The 26,431-nt window shown below is 38.7% G+C and overlaps 1 protein-coding gene across 2 annotated transcripts in view; it reads right to left on the reverse strand.

The window, feature by feature from the left end:
• The window catches only part of tom1 (target of myb1 membrane trafficking protein), an 86,665-nt gene that overhangs the window by 35,056 nt on the left and 25,178 nt on the right, over window positions 1–26,431 (reverse strand). For both annotated transcript variants that reach the window (XM_039766444.1, XM_039766443.1), the window contains exons 3-10: window positions 16,897–16,975; window positions 14,798–14,947; window positions 13,832–13,966; window positions 13,257–13,415; window positions 12,992–13,108; window positions 9,463–9,596; window positions 2,453–2,492; window positions 2,203–2,353 (exon numbers count right to left, since the gene is read on the reverse strand). In XM_039766444.1, coding sequence (XP_039622378.1) covers window positions 2,203–2,353; window positions 2,453–2,492; window positions 9,463–9,596; window positions 12,992–13,108; window positions 13,257–13,415; window positions 13,832–13,966; window positions 14,798–14,947; window positions 16,897–16,975 — 965 coding nt within the window. The remainder of the gene's footprint in view (window positions 1–2,202; window positions 2,354–2,452; window positions 2,493–9,462; window positions 9,597–12,991; window positions 13,109–13,256; window positions 13,416–13,831; window positions 13,967–14,797; window positions 14,948–16,896; window positions 16,976–26,431) is intronic.

Consider the following 26,431-nt stretch of genomic DNA (forward strand, 5'->3'; position numbering starts at 1 on the left):
CCAGATTCTCTGAATTTTTGTTTTGATGATATTATGTACTGTAAATGAATGGATATTCAAATTCTTTGCAATTTTACTTTGAGGAACATTATTCTGAAAGTGTTCCACAATTTAGAGATGTAGGTTTTTGCAGATTGGTGAACCTCTGCACATCCTTACTTCTGAGAGTTCCAACGTTCTTGAGACATAAATAAATAAATTCTTTGCATTTATATAGCGCTTTTCTCACTACTCATGCTGCTGCCATCAAATTCAAAATAAGCTAACATTCTTCATGAAATAGTAAAATGTCTCACTTTCAACATCTGGTATGTTTTCTATGTTCTATTGTATATAAAATATGGGTATGTGAGATTTTCAAATCATTGCACTTTGGTTTTATTTACATTTTCCACAGCACCCCAACTTGTTTGGAATTGGGGTTGTATATGGGCATACCAAGGATGTGTTAAACTTTTGACTGGCTAAATATTTTTTTCCACAGGTTAAAATGTTTAACTGCCACATCTCTGCTTCAAATGCAACAGCTTACTGGTTTATATTTATTAATATTGGCGTAATTTAGGAATAAGATAACTCTCGAAAAGTTTTTGTATTGACTTGCTTGAAATTCTTGCATACAGGCTTGCATATATCTTGGGGTTCTCAAATTCTGAAATGCTAATCATTTCTTATAAAGACAAAGTACTGCCACACAGATACACATGAAACATCTGGAGCAGAACTAATGAAATTTTGAGAACTTATATTAGGAAACAGCTGATAATGGACTGAGTTTTTTTCAACTGCCAGTTCTATTACAAGTGAATTATGAACTGACATTAATTAAATAAGTGCACAGGAGAAATAATAGTACTGTAAAATGTCCTTCAGGGCTGACCCTCAAATTAACCTTAAAACACTGAGCATTCTGATTATACATGCACTCTCTTGTTGATCTATCAAAATGTTAGTTCCTTTTAAGGGTATTTAAGAGTTAGTTCTGATGAAGGAAAGGAAGTATCCTACATGAGCTGGCCTGATGGACATTACTGAATACTCAATTTTACTCAATTAAATTACTCAATTATATACACAGTTTTTACTTGATTCCTCTGTTTACATCTTAAAGTTTGCAATGTTCCAAAGAATATATAATTACAATCTCTCACTGCTTCTAAATTTTGGGATGACCTTGTTCTGCATTACACATAAAATACTTTTAAACCTGCTCCACATCTGCTCAAGCTGCCTCAACACTTAAAAGCCTGTCCCAATTTATCTCATTTACTAAAATTACATGATTGTCTTAGTTTTTAGATCCTAATGGATCGATCACATGTATCCTCAGAATCCTATCCTGATTAGATAAACTATATTAATGTCAAGGGGAAATTTGCAGATCAGATTATTACTGAATACTAAATATAGACAGTCTTTCCTTTCATCCATGCTTTAACATACAATGTTAAAAAAAAGTAATTGATTACATCCACAAACCTCCTGTTCTTGTGCTCTGCTATTTTTAAGGGTAGCCCAATTAACATTTTCGGTAATTAAAGTCCTTCAAAACTATAACATTCCCTCTAAATTTGTCTTTTTTTTAATGGTATTAAAAATGTAAATTAAAGCTATTTATCTGTATGAGGTGATATGTGAGACATTCTTATATAAGGCCTTGATCCCTAATGCTGCCCAGTTGAATACAAACATTTTCTTTAAGCAGTATCTCAGCATCTAATTAAAGAAGACCTACATTCAAATTCTTTTTGTTTTTTTCCACATATTTCCTAAATAATGTGTACCTGTCTACATTATAAATGTTAAATTTTCATTTTATGTTTTTCATATATTATGTAGGTTAGCACAGAAATAACTGTGATGTACCAAGTTATTTCAGAAGTGGTTCGAAAACTGAACAAATTCAAGACTACCTATTTTTGGTAACCAAGAGCACAATTTAGCTAACCTCTAATTTGCAGATGAACTTTTCTTTTTTTCGCTAAATATAACTTGGAGTATTTGCTTCCCTTGAATGAAGCTCATCAGGTCAGATGGATCTATTTTAGACTTCTGACTAATGGTCATCCTGCTTCCATTTATTTTTTTCCTGGCCTTCCATAAACATTGTCAACACTTTCCTTCTAACTATCATTATAAAGTAGTGCACTAAAGTACCTAGAGATTGTTTGTAGCATACGTTTGTTGCTGCAGGATACTTACCAAGAGCAGCAAGTTGTGATGAAAGAGAGTTTATGGTTGACTGACTAACAGGATGTGAAGGATGGAAATTATTTGAAGTGGTGTCTCCGGTAGCTGAGTAAGCAGGTCTAATGTCAATGACATTACTGGAAACTGCTTCTAAAGTTTGTTCCTAAAGAAAGATGAGGGAAAAAAAAACCACCAAAATAAATTCCACATCTATATAATAGAGATGAGATAATTACAGATTGCAGTACTGTAGAATTCTCACCTGGGTGGCGGAAGCCTGTCCATTTCTCAGCCTTTCAAACCTGCATGTAATTGAATGAAATATATCTATCATATAAATATTTTTATATGCAATATATATACAGGTGATCTTATAAAATGAACAAAAAACACATATAACATGAACTTAAGACTACATAAACATCAATAATTTCACTTCATGTGTCAATTATTTTTTAAGAAACAGCTAAAGGCTTTTCTATTTAGGAAAGCTTATTAACAAGAATGTTATAATTATTATAATAATAATATATATATATAATAATTATGCCTTGCCTTTGTTTAATCTTTTTATGTTGCACTTTGAGATTATTATTAATTATTTAGGACCAAATAATCACAGTGGTACATTTTTACAAATTAACCATAAACAGGATGCCGGGGTCAAAAGGCATTAGAAACAAACAAGAAAGATCAGAAAACATTGCAACGAATAAATTAATAGGCCTTGAGCAGCTGTGATGTACTGCAATTTATGTACAGTAACTAAAGAAACTGTAGAAAGATGTATGAGTGCAGAGAGGACAGCAAGTACAAGTGGACTACATTAATTGTGCACTGTCATGTGTCCTGTTCTTTTGTGACAAGAGTTAAAATGGAATACACTGTTTTGAGATAGTGTTTAACCTGTAGCAGAAGTTTGGTAGATTTTTAAATGATGATTAGTAAAGCATCTGTACAAGTACAACTTTTAAAATAAAGCTTGTTGTTTGGTTCACAATTCCTAGACTACTGGCTACAACACTACTGGATAAACTAGGAGTTTATTACTAAGACTTACACCGTTTCTCTAGGATTGAACTAAACAGTGGATGCAGGTGAAAAAAAATTTGGGTGGGTGCGCAATTTTTGGGGGGGACAAACTGAAGTAGCATTTATCTATTATACAGTGCATTGCACATTTATATGCCCATTATTTAGTGCCTTTCACATCTGTCTGGTCATTCCACATGCTTTAGCGGTCCTTATCATAGTGCAGATGCCCAATTTGATGTCAGTTTTTCCATTTCGACTGTGCTGCAAAACTTCAGTCCATGACATCCATAGTTCCCATAACTTGCCTTATAGATATGGAAAGGAACAGGTGTACCTGCCACCCAAATTTTAGATAGATAGATAGATACTTTATTAATACTATTTATTTATTATATATATATATATAATATATATTATATAATATACATATATATAATATATATATATTTATTTATTATATATTTATTTATTTTATATATTTATTTATACCACACCTACAGTGGGTAAGGAAAGTATTCAGACCCCCTTCAATTTTTCACTCATTGTTATATTGCAGCCATTTGCTAAAATCATTTAAATAAATTTTTTTCCTGATTAATGTACACACAGCACCCCATATTGACAGACAAAAAAAAAAGAATTTTTGAAATTATTGCAGATTTATTAAAAAAGAATAACTGAAATATCACATGGTCCTAAGTATTCAGACCCTTTGCTCAGTATTTAGTAGAAGCACCCTTTTGAGCTAATACAGCCATGAATCTTCTTGGGAAAGATGCAACAAGTTTTTCACACCTGGATTTGGGGATCCTCTGCCATTCTTCCTTGCAGATCCTCTCCAGTTCTGTCCGGTTGGATGGTAAACGTTGGTGGACAGCCATTTTTAGGTCTCTCCAGAGATGCTCAATTGGGTTTAAGTCAGGGCTCTGGCTGGGCCATTCAAGAACAGTCACAGAGTTGTTGTGAAGCCACTCCTTCGTTATTTTAGCTGTGTGCTTAGGGTCATTGTCTTGTTGGAAGGTAAACCTTCGGCCCAGTCTGAGGTCCTTAGCACTCTGGAGAAAGTTTTTGTCCAGGATATCCCTGTACTTGGCCGCATTCATCTTTCCCTCGATTGCAACCAGTCGCCCTTGTCCCTACAGCTGAAAAACACCCCCACAGCATGATGCTGCCACTGCCATGCTTCACTGTGGGGACTGTATTGGACAAGTGATGAGCAATGCCTGGTTGTCTCCAAACACACCGCTTAGAATTAAGGCCAAAAAGTTCTATTTTGGTCTCATCAGACCAGAGACTTGTTTCCCACCATCTCAGAGTCCTTCAGGTGTCTTTTAGCAAACTCCATGCGGGCTGTCATGTGTCTTGCACTGAGGAGAGGCTTCCGACAGGCCACTCTGCCATAAAGCCCTGACTGGTGGAGGGCTGCAGTGATGGTTGACTTTCTACAACTTTCTCCCATCTCCTGACTGCATCTCTGGAGCTCAGCCAAAGTGATCTTTGGGTTCTTCTTTACCTCTCTCATCAAGGCTCTTCTCCCCAGGTAGCTCAGCTTGGCTGGACGGCCAGCTCTAGGAAGGGTTCTGGTCGTCCCAAACATCTTCCATTTAAGGATTATGGAGGCGACTGTGCTCTTGGGAACCTTAAGTGCAGCAGAAATTTTTCTGTAACCTTGGCCAGATCTGTGCCTTGCCACAATTCTGTCTCTGAGCTCTTCAGGCAGTTCCTTTGACCTCATGATTCTCATTTGCTCTGACATGCATTGTGAGCTGTAAGGTCTTATATAGACAGGTGTGTGGCTTTCGTAATCAAGTCCAATCAGTATAATCAAACACAGCTGGACTCAAATGAAGGTGATCTCAAGGATGATCAGAAGAAATGGAAAGCACCTGAGTTAAATATATGAGTGTCACAGCAAAGGGTCTGAATACTTAGGACCATGTGATATTTCAGTTTTTCTTTTTTAATAAATCTTCAACAATTTCAAAAATTCTTTTTTTTTGTCTGTCAATATGGGGTGCTGTGTGTACATTAATGAGGAAAAAAATAATTTAAGTGATTTTAGCAAATGGTTGCAATATAACAAAGAGTGAAAAATTGAAGGGGGTCTGAATACTTTCCGCACCCACTGTATCTCTAAATTGCCCAATCCTCTGCCAGCTTGCCCAGTTCCCCATTCTGCCAAAACCCACACCATAATGTCCGCACCCCCACCTCTGCAATCTTCCAATAAAGTGAATTTTTGTCTGTCCTACAACACATCCATAGCTTAAGTCCAATTCAAATCGTATTCTGCCTCTGCTAATAAGAGTGCCCAGTCATTGGCCATTTCCACTGTATTCCATAAATCCACGTCATACACATTTTCTCAAGTCTTGCATCCCAGTTTATCATTTACAACACCCATAGAGTCATTCCGACCCTAATTTTATTCTACACTTGCTGCCAGTCTGCCCAGTCCTATGCAAGTTTGCCAGGCTTAACCCAACTGGGCACAAATCCACATTGTAAGATCCAGGGACCCCCACATCTTAAAATATGAACTTGTCCTGTGGGCGTAGTACAAGACAGGATGGGGGGCAAGTTAACTTAAATCTTAATCTGCCTTTATAATTAGGATACTTGTATTTCCTTGAACATAAGTTTTGCCCTCCTTTCCTTGAATACTGTATTCCTGAATATTTCTCATTTACTTTCTGATTAAATTGAATCAAAGCACTAAGCCTGACAAAAAAAAAAATTGCCTCATACTATTGTCTATATCAGTGTCCCAAAATTTTTTTTTGTAACCAAAATCATCTCAAGGCACACCGCTATCTCACAAACAAATATATATGATATGTCTTACACTACCTCAACTGTCCAAAGGGTTGGGACTACCAGAGAAGCCTGTAAAAAAGCAGCTCAGAGATCAGCTTTCACAGACACTTTGGTGGCATCTCCAAGCTGCTTCACCCCTTTGCCCACCCCTCTCTGCCTCAAAGGCAACTTCTACACCCACTATCCACCAGCACTGTGAGGCTTTCTGGCGACCACACAACTAGGGCAGTTGGATTCTAGCAGCCCGGTGATGCATCTGAAGTGCTCCAAAGTGCTGTGTCTGCAATATAGCGATCACAGAGCTGCATTTCTTTCAGCTTCACCAGGTACACCTGTCCTCCTTAGACAGGTCTCAACCACCTATGGAGCTGGTATCACTCAGGTTCAGACCCAAGTGCACTACACTATTATTTCCATGCCACAGCACTGTGCCTTAGTGTACTGGTTGAAAACATCCCTCTAGATGACTGTGACTACTTTCATGCCACTTGCATTTTTCAGAAAGATGTTTGAGGTCTTGTACTCTCGTCATTGTCCACAATCCTTCAACACTTCGAACCATTAAACAGAGAAAAAAAAAAAAGCATTACTTGAACCACATCCAGTCAGCCAACTCCATTTGTCATAAGAGCAAAAAAGTCAGTGCGTAAGCTTGTCCTGAATCACTTGCCTGCTGCTCAGTTCTTAAGTCAGGTCAGTCCTGTCCAACCTTCTTTATCTTCTGTTTTATGAAGGAGTATTTCATTGAAGAAATAACCACATTTTCTTTGATGTCTGAAGTTCCACTTGAAGTCGCTCATCTATAGTTATATTAATGGCGGGTGTGTACTGTAAACTACTGATGTGAATCTGATTAGATTAAAAAAAACTAAAACAATAGTAATTTCCTGCCAATAAATTTGGGAGTCTGAATCTGAAAGCAACCAAGTAAAAAGTAAAGTAAAGTAAAGTAAAGTAAAAAGCAGGTCACCTGCTTGCCGAAAGATCAAGAATTTACAAATACTAACATTTGGATAGCGCCCTTCACTCAGAAAATATACGTTATTTGTACAGAAATTAAACAAGTCGGAACCAATTTTTAATGGATGTTGACATGTGCCAACACCAGGCACACTGTGCAAATAAACAAATTTATTTAATATTTTGTATCACCCAATTACTTTATGTAGAGTTTTTTAAATATTTGGGGGGTATGGGCGCACTGGGGCTGCATTATAAACTGACACTGGAATTAAGGAGTAACAACTGTACTGAAAAATTTTTACAAAAAGGAGATTGTTCAGTAAAACAGGGAAAATGTTAAATTTGTAAATGTGATGGAAAACTGTTTAAAAGGCACCAAATGTATTTAATGCTTAAAACAGAAAACTCGCCTCGAAACAGAAAACCTACTGTTACACCCTAGATGTATGACATCATTGATTTTCTAAGGTTTGTAAGAGAGAGAGAGAGAGAGAGAGAGAGAGGTTAGGAGAACGCACTTATACAGCTCTTTGCCGCACCCACCATACGACAAACCAACTCAGGATCCAGATTAGGACTCAAGTGCAGCCATGCAATGGGTGATACCTCAGCACCACACTAGTTCAGATGGAGTAGAACAGTGTGAGGTTTTTTAATGGTGGCTGGAGTGCCAATTCTGCCACCAACCCCCAAATTTTTCACTGCAGGTTGGAGGGTCTACATGCAGATTAATGTCATTCCCAGGACGGAGCAATTGCAGGTTAAGGGCCTTGCTCAAGGACCCAATGAAGTAGAGTCACTTTTGGCATTTATGGGATTCGAACCGGCAACCTTCCGATTGCCAGTGCAGATCCCTAGCCTCAGAGCCACCACTCCGCCAAGGTTTGTAAACAAGTATAAAAAACATCTGTAAACAACACCAATGTTTTATTAAGAGTGTTAATATAGTAAGTAAATGATTTCAGAGCAGGCCAAAAAAACTGAAGGTTGTACTGGTTTCTTAGAATAAGAATTGACTGCAGTCAGATAAGATGTTGGAAAAAGAACAGCAAAGTTTTTAATTTCACACTACTGCTAGAACATGTACTGCATTTTCATACAAAGGCCACACTACCTGTAATATTAGTTTAAATGATTACTATTAAATATTCTGGGTTTTCCCAAACTGATTTTCCACGGTCTCTAGTTTATAATGTCTAATAATATTAAATCTGGCTGTCACATGTACACAGTACAGTGAAATTTTTCTGTGGTGGTGAAATGTGGAAACACAGTATAAGACTCACAGTTTTATACAAGAAAACCTTATATTTGAAGCAATATCAACACTATTTTGTGTAAAACATAACTTTATTTCAAATAAATCACATCAGTTTAGACAAAACTGTAAAAAAAATGGTGATATCAAAAATTTTGCCCTTTATGAAAATCAACTATGTATGTTTTTATTCTTATTCCATATGCCATATTTTAAATGATCATGTAATATATTAAGACACATGCTTTGGCAACTTATATAGCACAGCAAATTATACATATTAAAAAGTAATCATGATTTGAAAAATATACTTTACAGGATCTGCGGTGGGCTGACACCCCGCCCGGGGTTTGTTCCTGCACGCTGTGCTGGCTGGGATTGGCTCTAGCAGACCCCCATGACCGTGGTTAGGATATAGCTGGTTGGACACTGACTGACTGACTGACTTTACAGGATGTCACAGTTGACACAGGTTGCTTGGCATCCTGGTCAGGGTGGATCGTTCCTTACCTGACCGAAAAGCCTTTATACAGAAATGAGATGGATCTACAGGTGTCTGGACCAGGTTGGTTAGTGGCCAGGAAGTCAATATAAGAGAATGACAAAGGGAGGCTGTTTCACAGGGCCATGTGTTTCTCCAGTACACTGGGTGGTGGTATCCCTCTGCTATTGCACCCTTTGGACACCCACAGGGCTACATGGGAATTGTAGTTTTGATGGGCAGCCTATCTGGTGTCACTAGGAGAAGCTGCTCAAGGCAAGTTCCCCTATCACAAAGAGGTTCCACCTGACCTGGAAGAGCTACCAGGTGGCTAGTACACCTGGGTATGGGATGAAAAGCATCCAGCTCTTTCTCACTCATTGAGTTGGAGTTGGGAGATGGTGGACAAGGTTTATGTGGAGTAGAGTAGAGGAGGAGAAAGGAAAAGGAACTGTGACTGGGATTATGGATTATGATGAGTGAAGGAAGAACCTGTAAAAGGTACTCTATTCAATATTCTTTGTTTGAACCTATGGTTGTGTGGTTAAGTTATGTCTGGGTGTATGGGGTGCTGCTATGGCCCCTACAGGTCATAAGGGCTAATGCTAATAAGAAGATAAACATTTAAAATTTTCCAGTTATTAACAAAGGTAGTCCAAAAGCTGGAAATTAATATTACATGCAAAAAACAGTAAATTGTGCCTGGTACCGGCCTTACCTTTCATATCTCAAGAAGGCATTATTAAGATTATCATTAATATGCAAAAGCTCTTCTACTAATCTCTCATTTGAAACTCGTGGGATCAATTCCAGAATTCGTTTTTGCATAGCATGACATGTTCGGTTAAGTTCCTGTAAAATATAAAATTGGAAAAATCACATGCAAACTCAAGGTCATCTTTAATCTCATCTACAATCATGGTATATATTATTTATATATATATATACAGGTATATATATATTTATATTTATATATATATATATATATTGTGGACGCTGGCCCGGACACAGACAGACGGACAACGGTTTCTCACCCAACACACCCATTTATTTACAATATTTACAATGTTCGTGCACTCACAAACCCCAGTGCCTCCAGCACCGATTCCCCCAATGTCCAGGCCACACAGTTCCACTGCCTTTCTCCTGGCCGCCTCTAGTCCTCCCTCCAGCTCCGTCCTCTTCCACCCGACTTCTGCCGATGACTGGAGGGAGGCGGCCCCTTTAGATAGGAACCCGGATCAGCTGGGGCGCTGCCTGGCGGTGGCCACGGGTCCCTACAGGGCTGGGCTTCCAAGCCCTTTACCCGAAGCCCCCAACATAACCAGGACGGACACCACCTTGCGGTCTGGAAGAGCATTGAATTACAGAGGCCCTGTGTGAAAAAGTAATTGCTCCCTGAACCTAATAACTGGTTGGGCCACCCTTAGCAGCAATAATTGCAATCAAGCGGTTGCGATAACTTGCAATGAGTCTTTTACAACGCTCTGGAGGAATTTTGGCCCACTCATCTTTGCAGAATTGTTGTAATTCAGCTTTATTTGAGGGTTTTCTAGCATGAACTGCCTTTTTAAAGTCATGCCATAGCATCTCAATTGGATTCAGGTCAGGACTTTGACTAGGCCACTCCAAAGTCTTCATTTTGTTTTTCTTCAGCCATTCAGAGGTGGATTTGCTGGTGTGTTTTGGGTCCTTGTCCTGTTGCAGCACCCAAGATCGCTTCAGCTTGAGTTGACGAACAGATGGCCGGACATTCTCCTTCAGGATTTTTTGGTAGACAGTAGAATTCATGGTTCCATCTATCACAGCAAGCCTTCCAGGTCCTGAAGCAGCAAAACAACCCCAGACCATCACACTACCACCACCATATTTTACTGTTGGTATGATGTTCTTTTTCTGAAATGCTGTGTTCCTTTTACGCCAGATGTAACGGGACATTTGCCTTCCAAAAAGTTCAACTTTTGTCTCATCAGTCCACAAGGTATTTTCCCAAAATTCTTGGCAATCATTGAGATGTTTCTTAGCAAAATTGAGATGAGCCCTAATGTTCTTTTGCTTAATAGTGGTTTGCGTCTTGGAAATCTGCCATGCAGGCCGTTTTTGCCCAGTCTCTTTCTTATGGTGGAGTCGTGAACACTGACCTTAATTGAGGCAAGTAAGGCCTGCAGTTCTTTAGACGTTGTCCTGGGGTCTTTTGTGACCTCTCGGATGAGTCGTCTCTGCACTCTTGGGGTAATTTTGGTCGGTCGGCCACTCCTGGGAAGGTTCACCACTGTTCCATGATTTTGCCATTTGTGGATAATGGCTCTCACTGTGATTCGCTGGAGTCCCAAAGCTTTAGAAATGGCTTTATAACCTTTACCAGACTGATAGATCTCAATTACTTCTGTTCTCATTTGTTGCTGAATTTCTTTGGATCTGGGAATGATGTCTAGCTTTTGAGGTGCTTTTGGTCTACTTCTCTGTGTCAGGCAGCTCCTATTTAAGTGATTTCTTGATTGAAACAGGTGTGGCAGTAATCAGGCCTGGGGTGGCTACGAAATTGAACTCAGGTGTGATACACCACAGTTAGGTTATTTTTAACAAGGGGACAATTACTTTTTCACACAGGGCCATGTAGGTTTGGATTTTTTTTCTCCCTAAATAATAACAACCATCATTTAAAAACTGCATTTTGTGTTTACTTGTGTTATATTTGACTAATGGTTAAATGTGTTTGATGTGTGACAAACATGTAAAAGAATAAGAAATCAGGAAGGGGGCAAATAGTTTTTCACACCACTGTGTGTGTGTGTATATATATATATATATATATATATATATATATATATATATATATATATATATACACACACACACCGTATATAGCAAAATCCCCGCGCTTCGCAGCGACGAAGAACTGCTTTTAAATTTTTATTAAGAAGAAAAGAAAATCTTTTTAAACTGAGGGAAAATATACCAATAACTATCTGTTAAGGATCTCTTTGTATACCATGTTGTCAGTTCAGCAGTGCAGTTGTAATATGACCAAGCTGTGCACTGAGCTTACTTTTGAGAATGCAACGTATAGTTTTGTCCAGGAGGAAAGCAATGTTGCCTCAAATCAATGGCAACCTTTTGTAGGGTGTGTCCCGGAGACTTATTAATTGTCATCACGAAGCAGAGCCTTACTGGAAATTTGAGGCATTTCAATTGAAATGGGAGATCAGAGGGTATAATGGTGATGCCAGGAATACATTCAGAGTGTGGTGCTCTGCTGTTTTTTTGTGTAGCTGCCTTCACACAGCTTCTCCGCTGCTTTATAAACGAATGCCATATAAGGAGATCGTTTCTCCTTGCTTCGCGGTTCTGTACTGTTTTATTGTTCGTTTATTACGATTCTTATAGTTATTGTGTAGCTATTCGAGACTTACTTTACTGTTCAGGTACCTATTTCCTTTATTTAATCCGCGGCTTGTATGATATTTTTTGCTTGTTTATTACGATTATAGATATTTATTGATTCCCTTCTTTAGCTGACTGCCTGCTCATATAAGACGCTCCGCTGGTTTTTTGTGAAACAGCCTTTACACAGCCTCTCCGCTGTTTTATAAACGAACGACATATAAAGCCATCACCTTGTCAATTGTGTAAAGCGTTTTTGAGCAGGTTTGATGCATGGAAGTGATCACTCGTACTGCGTTTAGTCCGTTCACGTGAGCTGCTCTCTTGTGTGATGTTGCGATGTCCACGGCTTTATTTAATGTTAGCTAAGACCCGGCACTTAAAAGTTTCTCGCTACAGCAATTTTAACTCCGTTACAAAGTGATCCAAAGTCTCGTTTATACCTTGTGTCTTCTTATTAAACTTGTGTCTCGCGAATAAAGTATTCAGCGTTTTTCTTCAGCGCTCTTTGGAAGCTCTTCCTTCTTTTCTACGTACTGCGGTCACAGTCAGCACATGTGATTATGTGGGAGGTGTGATGAAGTCACAAGCAGCTCTGTTCCCCACGGCCATCAAGCTAATGTCCATTACAGTATATGAAGAAAAATAGGTTCCAGTTATGACCATTACGCGTAGAATTTTGAAATGAAATCTGCCCAACTTTTGTAAGTAAGCTGTAAGGAATGAGCCTGCCAAATTTCAGCCTTCCACCCACACAGGAAGTTGGAGAATTAGTGATGAGTCAGTGAGGGCTTTGCCTTTTATTAGTATAGACTCATGGAAGCATTGATCAATTTAATTCAACCGGTAGTCCGTCATTTTACCTGAAGTAACTCTAGGTCAGAGGCTGTTTCCTGGCCAGGAACAATTTCAGTTAACATTTCTGACATCACAGTGACATTTCCACGGACTATTTCAAGCTCTCCAGAAAGTTTAGCCATCTAGGAGTAAAGAGAAACACAGAATTAATACAAATTGCCTTAACACCTGCCAACTTTACACAACTGGGCATATGTTAAAAATGGTTGTTGGAGCCACTATTTATAAAACAACAAAAACAAATGACAGAAAAATGTAGGTATAATATACCTGTTCTGTTGATGGGACGATTGGTCCTTCAGGGCTGCTTTCATGAGGCTGAACAGTTTGCTCAACAACTGGGAACAATCTCCCACCTTCTGCAGCAGAAGGTGAACCCGGAGTTGTAACTGAATTTTGTCGAGATACAGAGTCAAAATTTGGGATACTCTAACAGAAAACGTTAAAAAAAAAACACTATTAGGAAGGAAAAACATACTGTGTTGTTATCAGGAAGAAACGTTTATTAGATTCTTTTCTAAACAAAGTTTGGACACATTCAATAGATCTAAAATATATTACTGTTCTCTTTCCATTATGAATGAAAACATTACATTACTACACTCTACTTGGAGAAAATAACAAAAAAATATCACTTTTGGGTGGAGTATTTCTTTAAGAGAGTTCTACAGTAGTTTCATATTTGGTGTCTAATTACTTGTTTGAGGGCTCTTAGGAGAGCAATGATAACTTGAGTCCTTGTGTTCCATGTCTTTATTAATGTTTTATTTGTATACGAGTTTCGCCATATGAAATTCTATACAACAAACACTGTTAAGGAAATAAAATACAGTAAAACGATTTACCCTTTGTGGTGTATGTATAGGTGATAGTGCATCCAAATCAGTCATGGGGAATTCAAGCCCCTTTCTGCGAAGATCCTCATATACAAAAACTACACCTGTGAGATCTGGTGAGCTACGGAACGCATCAGCCCAGGCCTATAAAATAAGAAAATTATGATGAATGGGAAACACCGAACACCTCTCAGAAATTATCTACACTTATATACTGTAAGACTCCATATACAAGTACTGTAAACTAAAATAATTTAATTTTGAAAAATTTTTGCTCTTTGGGAGTAGTAGCAATAAATATAACTTTATGACCTTAAAATATGACAGCGTGTACTTTACAGTATCGGTTTAAATGCTCACAACTGCACTCATATTACTAGAGAAGACACTGGACTTACCAAGGTTTGAGCAGTTTTTTCCACAAGGATAGCACATACAGCTGTGTTATCTGAGGATTGTCATGTTTAGCTGACTTGGCTATAGACATTTACTAGTGTTAAGCATCGACACACATGGGTACGACATGTCACTTTTGGGGGCTAATAATAGGTTCACAGGGAAGGATTTAAAGGCAGTACAGCCACTTTATCTAGTTTCATATTGTGCTGTCAGAACAGTAGAAAAAGATCTAGATGATGACCAGTGACCTGCCCCTGAAATACTCCTCACTAGAGGGATTAGCTATTATTTACCATCAGTATGCAGGAGAGAGTACGAGTTTCACTTCACTGTTTCCTTTCATCTCAACCTAATACTTTTTAATGCATTTAAATTGGTTTAGCAGTGCCAACCCAACCTTGTTTGTTTGTTCTAAATCAGACATATCATTATCCTCATATGCAGGTATATTTATCTTGATGACATACTTCAGTGCCACGTATACTTAGTTAATGAGGTTTACTGTTGTTTGTGGATGCTAATGTATATCTTCCAGTAGTCTCAGCATTGCTTCTAGGAACTAAGATTCAGTATTACCTGAATTAAGCTGAGCACCTTGTCGTGGACTACAGCTGGAGGATTATTCTTTGGTAAAATTGTTTTGACTAAGACCCCTTCCACAAACTCCCGATTTGCTACCAAAACATGGAAACGGTGGCCACAGTTCTTCACACAGGCTTCCAACACCTAAGAATCATATAAGAATGCATGATTAATTTCATATTTTATTTGCACGAATACACATACATAAAATAGGGATGAGAAAAAGTGTGTGAACCTTTTACATTTATCTGCAATCCTATTGTCGGATGATGGGTGCATCAACGCACTGTAATCAGCACATGCTCCCAACCTATGAATCTACTTGACAAATGACATTCTTATCACAAATCATAAATAAGAAGAATCTGATTAAACAAAGGAGGCATGTTAGTGCAGCTGTCTCACTGCTCCAGAGTCTTGGAATCAAGTTGTAGCCCAGGAATTGTCTGTGTGGTGTCTAGTGCCCACACATTTTTTTCTGGTTTTCTTTCCATATCCAAAAAAATGTAAGAGTTAGGTTAAGTAATGCCTCTAAGTTGACCTTATACAGGTTAAGTGTGGTTGTGAATATGATGGATTGATACATGCTTTACGTCTAATGCTGTGCCAAGACAGGCTACATAATCCTGAACTACATTAATTAGGCTAGATTATAAAACTAAAAAAAATAAAACTCTTGGACTGATAAAGACCAAGGTCTTTATTTATTTTTTCTTGCTCTTTCCTGCTGTGATTATGTTTCTTTTCCTTTTTTTTTTCCACGCTATCCTTTTAAGGACATTTGCACTTTCCAAAGGTCTTTAATTATGTCTATGTTAATTCTATTAGTAATTAAGTTGTTTTTATTTATCTTGTGATCTTGGGATGAGACAAGACTTTTTCAGAGAGACGAAACAAGACATTTTCAGAGATAATTTCACGTCCTGTGAGATGAGACTTTGTGCCAAGAGATTAATTGAAAACCTAACAGGTCCAAGCGTGGGTGGAAATAAAAGACGAATTGAAAACCTAACCGGTCCAAGCGGGGTGGAAATAAAAGACAAACAGTAGTAAAAGAAAAGATAAAGAGTAGAGGACAAAGTAGAATGTCGTAAAGAGGTTCAAAAAACATTGGCACAATACACATGCAGAGCAGGTTAGAGATTATGAAGGTACTAAAATTCGAAAGTCTCAAAAAATGTATAGTAAAGATTGCATTAGTGCTAACAAACATAAATTATTATTCGGTGAAATAACGGAACAGCGAAAAGAGATCGAATATATGGACATACTACTACAAGTTTAATTTCAAAGAAACCTCAATTCGGTCAGGTTTATATTTATGATCACAGAGAAACGATGCAACATAGAATCAAAAGAGTTAAATGATCGGACGTATTAGAAATTTTACAACCAATAATGGATACAAATCCATACGTCCAAAAGTATCCCAACTTTACACAAAATTTATCTGAAAAACATGCATATATAATAAACCAACATGTGACGAATTGTCAGCGATAATAGTTTCAAAAGACAGAGATATCCAAAAGCACAGCACGATTCGTTGCAAGCGGCAGATACAGGAAATGACTAGTGCTTTAGGACCCGCACAGGGGTTGGCAAGCGAAACAAGCAGGGGGCAGAGCCCCTTAGTTATCTCTTATTTTCCTTATGCCTTTTGCCCTCCTTTTACCAATTAAATACAAGACATTTTTATAATTCTCATGTTTTCCCAGTTTCAAACCTGGTATCTTCTACTATTCTTTGCTTTGCAATTGAAAACCATTGTCTGGTCAATCTTGTTTATCACAAAAATCCTCATAATATTTCCAGTCACATGAGCACAGATAACTCTTTCACTAAGCAAATGTTAGGAGAATAACAAAACTAAAAACATATCTCCGAAAAGCTATTAGAATAACATTGAAAATGATGCATCTTCAGTTAGATCAGGCAGTAAAACTGAGTAATATACTCACAGGCTGCTTCAAGTGAGAGCAACAAGAGAAACTCCAAAGACTCAAAACTTCTCATTAGTTTATATGAACCACATATACTGTAGTTTGGACAAATACATGACTAAAAGGTGCATATTAATATCTTAGACTTACTGTTAATGCCAGCATTACTTCTCGGAAGTTCTTATTCCCAACAATCCGCTTTTTTAGAGCCCTAATAGCATCTTTAGGTCTGTGAACACAAAAACATGGACATAATCAGTCAATTTCCAATAAGAAGCTACAACAAATAGTTAAACCGAATAGGAGAAAATACTGTGAACAGCAGTCAAATATGAAATGCTGGATGATTAAATATTAAAAGCAGAAACTATAAGCATGTAAAGAATTGTGAATAGAGCAAATTTAAGATGACATGAAATATTAATGTAGATAAGAAAAGGTTACTAAATGTAAGTTAATAATACCAAAAAAAAAAACATTTTGATAATACACAGATACTTGCACATTGAAAATCACTGACATTGAAAGATGTTATAGACATTAAGACTTATTTGGCTTACTTGCTTAAACAACCTTTGCTACTATGCGTTCATATAATGCCACAACAAACAGCCCAAAAAACATCAAAAATTGAAGGTGCTGATCATCTACAGATATTAATGAGGATTTCAGGAGAACACATTACAGACTGATCTCACCCAGTCAACTCAAAAAGTACTGCTAATCAACTATAAGAGATCCTCATTGATATGAACCTCTCAGAAATTACAGGTATTACCTCTCTTTTTTGTAATTGCTATATATGATAACCAGAGCATGAACTCATCAAAGTTTTTGTAGTCAAAAATCATCTGTCATTGCTGATGTTGTGGGACAGATTTTTTTTTCTACCTGACTCAGAAAAGAATTTAATTTCCTCCACAAATACTGATGATCACTTCTGTTCCTTGGTTTCAGAGGATGTGTCATGAGTCAAGAGGAAAAACTACAGTGGGCTGAGCACACATGACTGTGGTACTTTGATTTTCAGTGAGAAAGTGTTAGATGTGTATTCTCCAAGCCTGACAGTCTAGAAGTCTTTAATTTAATTACAAAGTGTGTTATTTAGTTCTGGGACCACAAGCTTTATAGCTAATATCAGCGAGATAAAAATTATACATGCTCAAGAAAAGTCAATGAACTGTTTGTTTCATGAAAGTAAGTTAGAGTTGTCCAACCTCCCAATCATAAAGAATACAATAATGAATAACATGGTACACTGAATCAAGACTCTGTAAGACAGATGAAGACATTTGCATATACAATATGCCAACCGTAATCAATCACAGGCAAAAAACAGTAGCTTCCACAAATTTTTTCTTGGCATTGAAAGTAAAGCCAGATCTATTTCTAAACTAAAAACCTTCAGCTTCCTAACTAAATGTAGCTATATGTACTTTAAATAACATTTTATCACCTATCCATATTCCCAGACACTTACAGTGCATCCGGAAAGTATTCACAGCGTATCACTTTTTCCACATTTTGTTATGTTACAGCCTTATTCCAAAATGGATTAAATTCATTATTTTCCTCAGAATTCTACACACAACACCCCATAATGACAACGTGAAAAAAAGTTTACTTGTGGTTTTTGCAAATTTATTAAAAATAAAGAAACTGAGAAATCACATGTGCATAAGTATTCACAGCCTTTGCCATGAAGCTCTAAATTGAGCTCAGGAGCATCCTATTTCCCCTGATCATCCTTGAGATGTTTCTGCAGCTTAATTGGAGTCCACCTGTGGTAAATTCAGTTAATTGGACATGATTTGGAAAAGCACACACCTGTCTATATAAGGTCCCACAGTTGACAGTTCATGTCAGAGCACAAACCAAGCATGAAGTCAAAGGAATTGTCTGTAGACCTCCGAGACAGGATTGTCTTGAGGCACAAATCTGGGGAAGGTTACAGAAAAATTCTGCTGCTTTGAAGGTCCCAATGAGCATAGTGGCCTCCATCTTCTGTAAGTGAAAGAAGTTCAAAACCATCAGGACTCTTCCTAGAGCTGGCCGGCCATCTAAACTGAGCGATCAGGGGAGAAGGGCCTTAGTCAGGGTGGTGACCAAGAACCCGACGGTCACTCTGTCAGAGCTCCAGAGGTCCTCTGTGGAGAGAGGAGAACCTTCCAGAAGGACAACCATCTCTGCAGCAATCCACTAATCAGGCCTGTATGGTAGAGTGGCCAGACGGAAGCCACTCCTTAGTAAAAGGCTCATGGCAGCCCACCTGGTGTTTGGCAAGAGGCACCTGAAGGACTCTCAGACCATGAGAAACAAAATTCTCTGGTCTGATGAGACAAAGATTGAACTCTTTGGTGTGAATGCCAGGTGTCACTTTTGGAGGAAACCAGGCACCGCTCATCACCATGCCAATACCATCCCTACAATGAAGCATGGTGGTGGCAGCATCATGCTGTGGGGATGTTTTTCAGCGGCAGGAACTGGGAGACTAGCCAGGATAAAGGGAAAGATGACTGCAGCAATGTACAGAGACATCCTGGATGAAAACCTGCTCCAGAGCACTCTTGACCTCAGATTGGGGCGACGGTTCATCTTTCAGCAGGACAACGACCCTAAGCACACAGCCAAGATATCAAAGGAGTGGCTTCAGGACAACTCTGTGAATGTCCTTGAGTGGCCCAGCCAGAACCCAGACTTGAATCCGATTGAACATCTCTGGAGAGATCTTAAAATGGCTGTGCACCGACGCTTCCCATCCAACCTGATGGAGCTTGAGAGGTGCTGCAAAGAGGAATGGGCGAAACTGGCCAAGGATAGGTGTGCCAAGCTTGTGGCATCATATTCAAAAAGAAGTGAGGCTGTAATTGCTGCCAAAGGTGCATCAACAAAGTATTGAGCAAAGGCTGTGAATACTTATATACATGTGATTTCTCAGTTTATTTATTTTTAATAAATTTGTAGAAACCTCAAGTAAGCCTTTTTCACATTGTCATTATGGGGTGTTGTGTGTAGAATTCTGAGGAAAACAATTATTTTTAATCCATTTTGGAATAAGGCTGTAACATAACAAAATGTGGAAAAAGTGATGCGCTGTGAATACTTTCCGGATGCACTGTATATGAAGGTACACTTTCAATAGATTTACCATTGACTGTGAAAATCCAAAGATTACCAAACAACTGCAAATGAGCTTTTGAAAAGACCATACATTTTGTTTTTTTAAAACCAATTTTTAGCTCAACAAAGTAGTCTGTTTTTATTTAAATGTAATCTGAAGCTCATTCGCTGGCAGCATTATAGAAGAAGCATAAGTACTGCATAAATAAGAGTATCATCAGCCTAGATATGTATTTTTTTTGACTGTCCTTACTTAAGTCATTTATAAAAACAGAGAACAGAATAGGACACAGAATGGAGCCCTGGGGGACACACCTTAGGTTATCTCTGGAAAATCTGATTTGTGGCCCTTTGCATAAACACACTGTGTTCAACCTACAACATAATTTCTGGACCATAACCAACATTCCTGAGTTTGTTCAACAACAATTCATGGTCCACTGAATCATAGATAGATAGATAGATAGATAGATAGATAGATAGATAGATAGATAGATAGATAGATAGATAGATAGATAGATAGATAGATAGATAGATAGATAGATAGATAGATAGATAGATAGATAGATAGATAGATAGATAGATAGATAGATAGATAGATAGATAGATAGATAGATAGATAGATAGATAGATAGATAGATAGATAGAACACAACTGCGTAGAAGAGGGCACTCGCCACAACCATCTGATAGAACATATGCAGCATCTCATTGCTTAGAATAGTATTGTGACCAGGCCTAAAACCAGATTGAAAGTCATTTAAAATGTTATCATCAAGTAGAAACTATTTAAACTGCAGATTGACTTCAGATTCAAGGTAGTTATTCATATCTGAAGGGTCTCCTCCTTTAAGTAGGGAGAAAATATAAGCAGCTTTCCAAATTTTAGAATGGAATTGGATAAAAGACAGATTAAAAATGTAACAGGTTCAGCAATAATACAGTATTTGCTGCCACCTATAAGAGATAAGGATCTCAAGAAGGTATTGTAGCCTGAACGAGGGACAAGCTATAGATGTTACTGAAGATGTCCACTGTCTATTCAAAAAATGCTCAGAGTACATGGCCTAAAATGTTGCCTGGACAGCAGTTTTATGAGTGTTCATCTTCATTAGAAATATCCTTAATTTGTCTATGGTCACTGCTAAGGTTCAGGAAGAAGGAGCTATTGATATCACTATTGGAAGATTGTGATTGGTAAGGAATAAAGATGAACAAGAGTGCTGCCACTCAATATTGGTGAATAACAGATTACCATACTTTTATGCTAAAAGCAGAATGACACCTCATCACATATTGGATATGCAAAAACAGAAGCATACATTATAGATTGGTAGAACTTTATTTGTCCCCAGGGGAAAATTTGGCAACCTGCTGAACTCATTTCAGAGTGTCAGAGACCATTCTTAGCAACACTTGGCACAAGGAAGAAATCAAATGATGAGACCCAAATAAAAAAAAATAAAAAAACACTTTTGAAGGATCCAATGACAGAAAGAGATGTTACTGTTAATCAGGTAAGAATGCTAATAAGTCTGCAACTTTCCAGAATTATTTCAAGATACACATCAGTATCATTTTATTTTTGCGTTTATGAAGTATAATTTCAATAATAATTTCAGGGACTACACACTATTTATTTTTTGAGCATGTAAAACGTCAAAACTCTTCTTCTGTGATGCTGCTAAATGTTCTAGTCAATGCATATATATATAAGGTGAATGTTAAAAAAATGTTTCAGTAGTATGGGGAGATAATCTGAAATAATATGAAAAAGAAATATTTTGTACCCTGATTATTTCTAAAAGTGTTAAAACTGAACATTTGCTTTACATTATATTGTACTGTAATTGCACTTTAGACACATTTTTTTTTTTATGGGCACTATATGGTATGGTACTTACCGTATTTACGCATGTACCACGCACACATGCTTTCCCGAAAGTTAGCATTAGAAAATCAGGTGCGCGTCATACATGAGGAAATGTAATTCTGTAATGTTCTTCTGCTTGGGTTCGCTTGCTTTCTCTCTCTCTCACTTGCGCTCTCGCTCTCTCTCTTGTTTTTGAATCAGTTTGGCGTCGTCATTCAGCATGGATAGTAGCAAGTGTTTACGCTCCTTAACGGCAGGAGAGAAACAAAAAGTAATTTTGGAAGCAGAGAAGATAGGAAATCGGGCAGCAGGTCGCAAGTACAGTGTTCCAGAGTCATGTGTTCAAGATTGGGGACGGAAGAAAGAAAAACTTTCGTCATGCAACAAAAACAGAAGGGCATTTTGCGGAAAACATGCCCTAAACGCTTCCTATACAATTACAATGCATGTCGTTTTCTTTGTAAAAATTAGGGTGCGCGTCTTATACGAGGGCACGTGGTACACGAGTAAAAACGGTAATTAATGTTGGCAATTCCAAAGTGCATTTCTGCAATACAAGCAGCTATTAATAGTAAAAAGCAATTGACATAAAGAAATTACATTGTTGGCAACACCCCACCTTCAAAGACATTCCTGTGCCTCAAAGGACAGTGTGAGAATCTGTTTGCCTATTGAAGTAGTGAATTTTTCAATAATTTAAGTACTGTTTGAGTCACAGTAAGTACAGAATGTATTATGCTTTTTATCAAGGATACACAAATGGTTACTGCACAAGTTGGCCATACTTGTACATGTTGCCACATGTCCGTGTGGATTATGTTGTTACTTTGGTAGTTACATGATATATCATTTGATGCAAGTACTTGGATGCATCATCAGTGATAGAACCTGATGTCATAGGGTGTTTAGGGTCTTTCGAACTATAATACACCCTTTTCCAGGTGACCCTACTGAAGTTGATCAGGCCTCAGCCCGAGTCCAATTGGCTTATTACAGTGCCATGGCTCTCCACTCTTCAACCAGAGCCATCGGGAAGGCATTCTCTAAAGCATCCAAGTTTACTCCTGATGGCTCTTGCCTTGCTTACCAATAATGCCAAGGGTCCCATAGACTTTCCAAAGGGATTGTCCTTCTAACCCGCTGCACATCACCTTTACCAGCAAGCACCTTGTTCTCCACCTTAGCCGCTGACAGCCCTCAACCCACTCCTGGTATTTTGCCTTCTTCCCCTCTCAGGCCTTCTCCATCTTTTCCTCCCATGGAACAATAAGCTCAACCACGATGAGTTGTTTTGTGGTCTCTGAACTGATAACGAAGTCAGGTCTCAGTGTGGTCTGGATGATGTTAGATGGTATTCTAAGTTGCTTTTCTAGGTAAACTGACATTGCCCAGTCCCGTGCTGTGTGTAGCAGACAAGTCTCACTGGGCTTTAATGGCTGCCTTGGCTGCTCTGCCTCCTAGATAAATACAACCACTTTGATGGACATGCAGACACTTATACTGGTGTCTGTCTCCTTGCTGATCTCTCCTGTCACTGATCTGAGCATTTGATCATATCACCATCGATATCAGTGCTCCCCTAGAGCCTTAGAGCAGCTACTTAAGATATGTTCCAATGTTTCCTTCCTTGGACACAGGTAACAGGTTGGTGAATCTATTTTACCCCATAAGAAAAAGTTAGATGGTCTTGACAGGAAGTTATAGAGTACCTGAATCAGGAACTTAATCCTACGGGGGGGGGTTTCCCTTACAGATGTCCTCCTAGATGATCATCCAGTCCAAAATGTGCTCCCACCTCATCCATGCTACTTGCTGATCCACGGCCATTGTTCTCCGATTCCTTTCCTCCTCGATGGCTGCTCAAAGTTTCCATAGCACAAACTCCCTTCACTTTTTTCCACCATGGACAGTATCACACCTTTCTGTCAAAACACTCCCAAACCCAGCTCTGCGCTGGGCTACTCTTCCCACTGGGATTCTGAACTGAAATTGGGCTTCTGCTTGTCTCACAACTTTGGCTGCCTTTCACGTCCTCCTTGTCCTCACTGTGATCCCTGTTTTGGCCGCTTAGAGTCATCTGACTTGGTATACTGCAGTTGCTCTCTCGCTCTACTGACCATAAACTCCTGCTTCACTGAGCTAAATGTGAGTGTTGGCTTATTGCTGTTGGTAGGATCCCATGCTGGTAGATCCACACCTTAGATTTTCTGGGAAGCCCAGACCTACCCACTGCCTCCAGCCATCCCTTCAGCTTGTTTCTTATGTCTTTGATAGCTTCCATGTCTTTTATGCTACTGTTAAACGCCTTGCCCAAACTTTTCACTGGCCACTCTGTTACCAATGGTATCTGTTATTCTTCCACTCTGAAGCAAAACTTGTCCATTACCTTCTCTTTCTTCAGCATCACTGACCTGGACTTTGCTGACTTAAACCTCATACAAGCCCAGGTCATTATCCTCTTCAGTCCCTGCAGGATTCATCTGGTTCCTGAAACCGCTGTTGTCGTCACTATTAGATCATCCATATATGCCCTGATTGATGGTTGCCTTGTTCCTGTCTTGCTAATCAGTTCCCGGCATTCCAGCTCCGCTGCCTTCACCAGCATGTTTATAGCCAGCGTAAAAATAGCTACAGAGATGGTGCAACGGTGATAATTCATAGCTACAGCTGGTGCCACTCAAATATCACATGACATGACAAGGTCTTATATTTTCCTTGGGAAATTGTGTCTCATGAGTGCCACTTCCACCAATATGTGTAGGATTGATCCATATGTGTTGGCAAGATCCAAACACAATACTGTTATGTCCTCTCAGCCTTCTCTGGATTCACTGATGAGCCGAGTCTACACACCTGTGTGAACCAAACATCCTGGGACATTGGGAGTACCTCCCTTCTGTACACTGGTGTCAATGCATCTGTTGCTCAATAGGAAGTTGGAGAGATGCTTGGCCACAATGTTGAACAAGACCTTCCTTTCGACACAGAGTAAAGTGATTATGTGGGATTGATCAATGTTCTCTCCCATTTGGGTATCCACACACCCTCTACATACCTTCATGACTCAACAACCTTATCTCTCCTCCAGATTACCTTCAAGCCCTTCCAAAGTTGATAATGTACGGTACCCCTTCTTCACCATGGCTTCTACCTCACTTAGACTGGGCTCCTTAAGCTTGAATTCTATCTTAGGTATTGGCGGAGGCACTAACGTGCTGCAAGGCCCAAGAGCTTGGTCTCTCTCAGGGTTATTTGTCTATTTCAGATAGTCATCAAAGCGGTCTTTGGTGCTCTTCAGCAGGCCAGCACGCTTTGATCCTAGGAACTGCTTGGTTAGCTTAAAGGGTTGGCAAGGAATGCTGCTCTATTCCTTGCCCTCTCTTTTCTCCTGCTTCTGTGCCCCTCTGCTCTCTGCAGCATCAACAGTTTCTTCCTGAGTATTGCTCAAAGCTCTGCCAGAGCTGCTCTTTCTTTCTGCCTTGAACCACTTATTAAGTGACTTGAGCTGCTTGCTTAGTTGCTGGATCCTCACTGTTCAAAGTAAAAAATTTGTGCTGGCTTGGAATCCTCTGTCCTGAACCTTTCTGGGGCAAAGCTGGTGATAATGGTTGCCATTGTTTTCAGCCAGTGATCCATACTCACTTTTAAATATGCTTCCAGCACTCTATCGACATCTCCATCAAACTGTTGCTACTCATTTTTCTTGCTGAATAAAGGCCAATGGATCCTTTGAACAGTTGGTCTGCTTATCGTGGTTTCAAGTGCCACAGGTTCCAGGTGCTGCGGGTTGACTACGGGCCTGGCCCCTCCTGCGTCTAACCAGATGAGGTACCTGTGCACTGTGCCATTGCCTCCTCTGGCAAGCATTCTATCCTGGCTTGATGGATCTTCAAGCCTCTCTCGTTCTTAACAGACTTGATAAGATACTTTATTGATCGCAGAGGTACACTGAATCCAACATGCAAAAACGACATAGAATACAGCTACAGCAAGAAAAATTAATATGTCTCTCGTCTAATTAAACATTGAAATTGCAGAAGAAACAAAATCAATGCATTAAGAGGTTATGCTGTAACATCAAATGATTGCTGATGAAAAATTTAAATTTTGGGTAGTGTCCCCTGGAACGCTGACAGAATTAGGCTTTTGGTAAATGTGTTCTGCAGGTAAATGCGTTACCAAGATGTCATGCTGCTGATGGTATAAAACATTGTACATGACAGTCAGCAGCATATCCAACATTTTTTTCTTTGCTACTGCTGCAAAGGTGTCCAAGGAAGTGACCAGAAAAGAGACAGTGTTCCTGATTATATTTGCTCATTGTGTTGGCATCTCCTTTCAAAATGTCCCTGTCCCCACATCCTACTGCATAAAAACAGCACACCTGTAACAACAGACTCATATAATATACAGTATGCAGAAATGTTCCACCCATGCTAAATATCCTGAGTCACCTACAGAAATATAGCCAGTTGTGTATCTTTTTGCATATGCTTTTTATGTTACAGAATAAGTTGACCATGATTCAAGATTACAGTATATTCATAGCTGAATGACTGCACAATTAATGCAAATCACTGCTTTAATTGCTGTTGTATTTAGCTTTGCTTTATCTGACTAAAGGGCAGTCTGTTTACATGTAAAGGTGGTGGTATACAGACATACTGTTGATTTTTTTTTTAAAGCAATTTCA

Source organism: Polypterus senegalus, chromosome 10 (assembly GCF_016835505.1).
Source record: "Polypterus senegalus isolate Bchr_013 chromosome 10, ASM1683550v1, whole genome shotgun sequence".
Classification (NCBI taxonomy): domain Eukaryota; kingdom Metazoa; phylum Chordata; class Cladistia; order Polypteriformes; family Polypteridae; genus Polypterus; species Polypterus senegalus.